This window comes from Egretta garzetta, unplaced genomic scaffold (assembly GCF_000687185.1).
Source record: "Egretta garzetta isolate BGI_Z169 unplaced genomic scaffold, ASM68718v1 scaffold45, whole genome shotgun sequence".
Classification (NCBI taxonomy): domain Eukaryota; kingdom Metazoa; phylum Chordata; class Aves; order Pelecaniformes; family Ardeidae; genus Egretta; species Egretta garzetta.
In genome coordinates this window covers 8,157,293-8,164,878 of record NW_009260028.1, presented here as the reverse complement: position 1 = coordinate 8,164,878, position 7,586 = coordinate 8,157,293, and the positions used below count along the sequence as shown (strand labels likewise).

The window sequence follows — 7,586 nt, the reverse complement described above, 5'->3', positions numbered from 1 at the left end:
GTGTGTTTTGTTTTTTATTTCTTTAACCAAATGCCCATGCCCTGCTTCAAGAGGTCTGCCTTTTAATAATAGGGGCAAAATGAAAAGTATCTTTCTAGAGAGAGGGATGCAACACTTACTACAAGTAAGAATATGTATGACATAATCATGGACGAGTTCTCCAAAATAGCTTTACAAATACCTATTCTGGTTTGGTTTGTTTTGGTTTTTTTTTTTCCTCTATTTTTATTGAAACTTTGTACAGAAGTTTTAAACATTTCCATACAATACTTTTAGACAGGACAAAATGCCATGGTAAAGGAATGTAAACTGCAAGAAACACAGTCTGAAGTATCCAAATACTCTCTAATAAGAGTTTTAGTTTGAAGACTAATGCAGTAGGCAAAATAATATGCGTACAGTATACAAAGAACAGTATACACAGGGCCAGCAATGCTAACTATGAAAATTTTGCATCAGATTTACTTCAAAGATTTATAGCAATATGATAATTCTATACACTAGACCAAAATTAATTTATCATACATCGTTTCTATGACAAAAAGCTTGTCATTATGGACAGTAGCAACTTACAATATAATTAAGCTGTATTAATCTCATTAACACTTCTAAATCTATATTCCTACTACAATATTTTTTTTTCAGTATATTGTCTTATAAGATCTTAACAGACCTTTAAATAACACTTTACCAAAAGAGACCTGGATCCATTATAGCGATCTTATCTACATGCCCATTTGGCCTATTTAAAAAAAACCAAAAAAAAACCAAAAACAAGGGACAAGGGAAAAAGGCAGGTTTCAAATGCTATATGATATCATTTGGTTTTGGTCTGAAATGTATTTTAGTTGAACAGTTAAAAAAAAACCAAAAAGGCAGTTCATTAACTGGTATTTTATATAAAATCTGCAGGAAAATACAACAGCAACAGAAAACAAAAATACTTCACAGATATCTAAAAAAACATATCAGAGATACAAGGTAAAGCAGCATCACTTTGACACTGTGCTTTAAAAATAAGATGAATGAGAGACTGCTCTAGTGATATTAGAAAATTTGCTTTCTTCTTGAAGAAGACTACTAACATTTTGCACAGCAACTATTTTTATAACCACCTCATTTAAAAACGTGTATTCATAGACACAGAGAACTGTCATATCATTACCATTTTTGCTCAAAGTGTCTGACTTTACACAGTGAAACTGATAATGCTAAGTGTCACCAGATGTCACTATACCATGAATTCAATATTAGAACAGAAGTGAAGCAAATGCCTTTAAACCAACACCATAAAAGAAATAGAAAGTGTTTTGTAAACAAAACAAACCACTTTGCAAAACAAGAGAGTTCAGAGATCTCACAGTGAAATCAGAAATCCTAATTATATATGTTTACATTCTAGGACTACTCTTTACCTTAGGCCAATTAAAGCACATTAAACCATTTAATTATATACAAACATTTTCTTAAAAAAAATTTAAAACATTGCACACAAGTCTGCTTTTTAACATCACATAACAAGGTTAGTTTTATTTTCAAAACAATTACATTTAAGGGCACAGAACATACAGAATACCAAATTAACAGATGAGTATTTTTGCTTCGCTATACATGCTAAATCCAAAGATTTCCTCAAGAAAGCTAGAGCTTAGCAACTCTAACTTCTTCCATGTATCCTGTTCTCTGAAAGGGAGCATCTCCCAACACCTCCTTTATCTTAGGATTTAAAAAAATATATATATAAAAAAAATAAAGCTGTACGTTTTAAAATTGTAAGCATCCTCTGCTTTAACTGTTTGCGCAGAGATCCTTTGACGGCTCTACCCACTTCACTGTAACCTTGCGGGAAATCCTTGTCACTACTCAGTTACAGTGCTCTCGATGACTTGCATCAGAAGTCTCATGCTGGCCCTTCTGGGATTAGGGTGGAAAGGGGAACACAGAATTGGAGAAATAGAAAATACACAAGTGGTATTTTGAAGGCCATTTTAATTTCTTACAATCTCTCACAGTTTCCTTTCAGGTATTAGTAAAAGCTAACAGGAAAAAATAATAAAAACAACAAAAAAAACCCCCTCAAACTTTGGCAGAGAATAGCATCAGATCATTCACTTAAACAAAAAAAAATTAAATAAGAATAGTCTCCCAAAATGTACTATTAAGCTCTCATGAACCTTATTCCTTTTTCATTTTTATTTTCTTCTTTAAATAAAAGGCTTCTAACAAATTTCTAGGAGAAAGTTCAAATATCTTAACGGAAAAAAATAAGTTAAGGGAAATAGCAACAAAAAAAGGTGTAATTCCAAAATAAGTTTTTCAAGACTGTCATTCTAAGCTCAAGGTAATAAATAAACCAATCGCTGCAAGACAGAAGCACGTGTCCTCCTGGATCTACCCCTGCGTGACTCGCCAGTCCCACTGAGGTGGAGGCCAGGCATTAAAATTTATGGAACTGATTGTCCATTATGGGAGACACTGCTGTAGTTTTACTGGACAAAAAAGTTGGTGTTTAAACCAAAATGTTTATGCTGTAAAACAAAACCCTCAAGCAACTTCTTATACTAAGGTTCATAACACAGGGCAAGGTGCTTGCTCACCAACAGACAGTTTGCTTGAACCTTATAATTGGGGGTTTTTTTTCCCTAATAAAGGCCTTTTATTAAGTGGTTTATGCAGCAAAGAACATTAGGAAGTTCTATGACCTCTAAGACATGAAAACAGAATACAGCTGAAGAGGCTGGCATTAGGCAGAGAGTAGCATAGAAATACATTTTTAAATTATTTAAGCAAATTGTATCTCCAGTGCTTTTTGTCTTAAAAGCTTCTTCACAATAACAGGTCCAAAGGTGGGGGGGGGAGGGGGAGGCAAAGTATTACTATAGTAAGATCCTGACTGCCTGCCAATTACCACTGTGATTAATGCGGCAACTTGTTAGTTTAGCAAAAGTGAGAATACATTAACTGGGAGATGGAGTATCTCAGATTGAACAGTCAAAGGCTGTACTGCACGTTTGCAAAGGATTACAACTCCCTACCACCGTGGAAGGATAATTTCACCACGGATCTGACTGTAGTTATGCTGCACAGGACACAGGCATCCTGTGTATTAACTCTTTAATGAGCGTTCTCTTTAAATAGCGAATGACTTGGGCCGGGGGGGGAAGAGAGGAAGAGGAAAGAAAAAAAAACCCCAAACCCTAAGCTGGGAAAAGCCATTATAAGCAAACCACTCTTCAGGTGGCAATAAAAGCCATGCCTTCAGCTTCAAAACCACATAAGGCACCCTGGGAAAAAAGCACGCTCGGATGAAGCAATGGCAGCCAAGCAAAAGGGTCCCTGAGCTAACCTGGCTTCACAGGTTAGGTGGCAATGCATTTGTTAATACTGAGAGCAGAGAGGACCAGTCTGGAAAATCCAAGTCCCGGTCACTGATAAAAAGACATGCCAAGTTACTAAGGGACAGTGCCTGGTACATGAGTCTCTCTTTCCCCATGTCAAATTAGGTATATTAGCCAGAACCCAGCCTTTTCAAGAAGATATTATTGGACTGAGACTTATCTTTACCTTCCACAAGTTGTTATTTTTCATCCCACTACAATCAAGTTTCACCCTAGATTACTTTATCTTGCATAGAAACAATTAACTACATTTTACATCTTTCTTGTAGTACCATCCTTCCCAACTCAGCCCACTAATTAATTAACTTGAGATGCCATTAACATATTTCACATACTACAATTTTACCATTAAAAAGGATTTAAAATATTTTTCTGAAAAAAGCCAGCCACCACAAACTGTAAGAAAACGTGGTCTCGTCACACCGGTATTAACATCAAGACTCAGGTATGGTAACACTCCTCTTCTACATATATTGCAACACCGCTCCTACACTTAATACTGTATTTCCAGTTAGAGCAGTCTACTTCCCAGCAGCAACAACTAAACAAAGTGGAGAAAGGTGGGACATCTTGGCCCCTGTTTAAAGTCCTGGAATTAATGGGATTCAATTGATTTAAAAACAAAACACCAACAAAAATGGAAGCCAATAATTTTATCTGAACACAGGTATTGTACATCGTACTACTAAAAGCTATTTGGACGGCCTGCAGCTTACAGCAGCACTGTACTGGAAAGCAAACTTTCTCCAGCAGCCAATGGCAGGATTAACCCAAATTTCATCTCTGCAGAACTATTTCACCCATAGGTATTGGTTCTTGTTTGGATTATTAAATTATATTGTGCCAAGGAAACATTTCTGGACCCTTGAATTGATGCTGTTGAATTGTCAGCATGGTCCCTTAGACCATTTTTGGCCAAGCCAGTTTGTGCTCTCCCAAACAACTCCCTAGATGAGCTCAGGAGCCAGGAGCAAAGACAACTGGAGGAATTAGTTTCACAGGATGCATGGATATGGCCACTCTGTCCTGGAGGGTAAGGGAGTTTAATACTACGAGTGCAGTCACACACTGTCAGCTGGCCTCCACACCCAAAAACAGGCACTGACTTGGTTTAGTGTAAGGGCGAGAGCACCCAGGATGGCAACACATTCTCCTGCTTCACCAAGAGGGAAGCGGACCGAGCTCTGCAACCTTTCAGTCTGCTGAGCTCCACCCACTTGCTGCACACACATGGCTTCCATGCCTGGAAGCTGTTCATGCCTGCCTCAGGCATCCGTCCTTCGGGAGAAAAGAACCTCAGCATCTCAAGACCTACTGATCATCTGTGATCACCTGGGAAAAGCTTTTTTTTTTTTTTTAAGAATTGTAAGGTCAGACCTCAATTGCCGACATAGATTATGACTGCACGCGCTCCTTATCTCCTGGCACAGAATCCCTCAGGACTTATTCCTTAAAAAAAGAAGGTTTGACAGGGTGAAAGGGGAAGCGGGAGAAGACATGAAGCAAAACAACTCTGGGAAGTAAGGACCACTTCTACCTCTTCCCCTCACTTCCCCCCACCTCCCCTTCCTCTTGCCTTCCCACTTTTTTTTTCCTCCCTTTACAGACCCCGTATGCAGCAGTGGTTGGGCTGCAGAGTATTTCCTTCTAGATACACACACAGCAGAGGAAAAGCACCCAGGATGGCAACACATTCTCCTGCTTCACCAAGAGGGAAGCGGACCGAGCTCTGCAACCTTTCAGTCTGCTGAGCTCCACCCACTTGCTGCACACACATGGCTTCCATGCCTGGAAGCTGTTCATGCCTGCCTCAGGCATCCGTCCTTCGGGAGAAAAGAACCTCAGCATCTCAAGACCTACTGATCATCTGTGATCACCTGGGAAAAGCTTTTTTTTTTTTTTTTAAGAATTGTAAGGTCAGACCTCAATTGCCGACATAGATTATGACTGCACGCGCTCCTTATCTCCTGGCACAGAATCCCTCAGGACTTATTCCTTAAAAAAAGAAGGTTTGACAGGGTGAAAGGGGAAGCGGGAGAAGACATGAAGCAAAACAACTCTGGGAAGTAAGGACCACTTCTACCTCTTCCCCTCACTTCCCCCCACCTCCCCTTCCTCTTGCCTTCCCACTTTTTTTTTCCTCCCTTTACAGACCCCGTATGCAGCAGTGGTTGGGCTGCAGAGTATTTCCTTCTAGATACACACACAGCAGAGGAAAAGTTATTTTTCAGTGTGCTTGCCAAACTGAAGACATGCAGAGTCTCACACTTCTCTTTTTCCCATGTGGTAGAACCTACGTACAGATTTTTCTCTAAAAAGAGGCTAACCCTAATTATGTCCTAAAGGTTTGGGGACTGAAGAGGCTGAATATATACTCTATTTCAGTATCCTACAAAACCCAAATAAAGAGTACCACTTTTTTTTTTTTTTTTTTTTTTTTTAAACTTTTCCCCTCTCCTCTATTGCCAGTTTGTCATCTCCAGGTTGATGCATTTGGTTTTTTTCTTTTTTTTAATACAGCAACTTTTCAGTAATGGAATTTACAGTGGAAAAACAAAAATTTCATCTTGGAAAAAAAGGTAGAAAGCTACTAACAGCTATCATGTTTTAAGTGCATCCTGCTGTTACTGTAAGACAAATGAGAAACTGGAAAAAAAACTAGCAGCAGTGAGCAAAATTGAAGAAGTGCTAAGTTGGCAGAGGTAATATCGCTGTTACAAAGAATGACAACACAATGATGTCCATTGCATCCTTACATTTTAAAGAAAAAAAAAAATCTTTCCGCACAGCTTTTAATCATTTAGATTTTACACATGGGCAAATGATTACGTGCTTTCTGCACCCGAATGCTGACTGAGCTCTGTAACTGCCTGACTTCAAACACAGCCACCTGCCTGCCTTTGGTATATTTATACATGTATACACGGAAAAACAGAAGGTTAGTACTGCAAATGGGAAAAAAAAAAAAAAAAAGACAAAAGGGGAAAAAAAGAAAAAGACACCACATGACATGTTCTGCCCTCAGCAGCGATAGGGCAACATGTCTCAGATGGTCTCTAAATAAGCTAAAGTTGAGTCGATCTTACAATTATAGCGTAAACAATGCCTGGGTTGCAGTTATGTTAGCTGAAAAGAAAAAAATACCAAACAAAAACAAACAAAAACCCCACCAACAAACAAAATCTCCAGAGACCTGTATCAACTTCTGTATGTTTAGCCATACCCTTAAAAGTTCACTATTCACTCACAAAGAGAAATAGACAAACATGAATATTCCAAGTGAACAGACACAGACCAGTCCAGTATTTAGTAATAGTTTAACTTTTGGAGTCTCTTCCAGCATTTGTAAACAAACAGTCTCTTCCTCGATCTCCCGAACAGCTCTCTTGTTCATGGTTTTACTTTTAAAGCCACAGAACCAATCTATGAATTTCAAATGTCTCTCTCTATCATCAGTCTCTTCCTCGTGCTTTTTCTCCCCCATCAAAGCCGCTTGTCCATTCGAATAACAATCAACTGGTGTCTCGACTTCAGAGTGACTCACCGAACTCATTGGGTTGCTGTCATCTCTGCAAGTAACCAGAAGATTGATATCCTCCGGCTTAATATTTTTAATATTTTCTTCTGATTTGCCATTTGGAATGATATGGTTTGCGTTTTCATTGCACTTGAGGATGCTCTTTTCTTGCACTTTGTACAGCTCCCCCTTTGCAGCATTCTCTTTTACACTCCTGTTTTTCACGGCCCAGAAAGTGGTCGTCCGAACCTGCTCCTTCGTAGGCGGAGGCGTGAGGAGGCTTACTACAAAGGTCACAATCCCAGTGATCCAGAACAGCGCTGTTGCAACATACATGTAATGGATGTTTTTGATAAAGCTTGGCCTAGTATCCAGCTGGTTACACTCTGGAGCACGATAGATAAAGGCCAGTATCAACCGTATCGCTCCAAGAACAAACCCGGCCATTCCGCCATAGAAAGCCCCCTGCTCATTGCAACGCTTCCAAAAGATACCCATAAGAAACAGAGCAGCCACCGGTGGGGTCAAATAGTCCGCTACCTCTTGAATATAAAGGTACATCTGACCACCTTGCATTTCTACAATTATCGGGACCCAGGCAATGCTTATAACTACCATGAACGCAACAAAGACTCTTCCTACAATCATCAGTTCTCTAGACGTCGCGCTCT

General features: G+C 39.2%; 1 protein-coding gene across 11 annotated transcripts in view; it reads right to left on the bottom strand.

Annotated features, from left to right (window-relative positions):
- Positions 1-5,140: 5,140 nt before the first annotated feature.
- The window catches only part of SLC5A3 (solute carrier family 5 member 3), a 21,486-nt gene continuing 19,040 nt past the window's right edge, over positions 5,141-7,586 (bottom strand). For all 11 annotated transcript variants that reach the window (XM_035896368.1, XM_035896367.1, XM_035896370.1 and 8 more), the window contains one exon: positions 5,141-7,586. In XM_035896368.1, coding sequence (XP_035752261.1) covers positions 6,643-7,586 — 944 coding nt within the window. In that variant the 3' untranslated portion in view covers positions 5,141-6,642.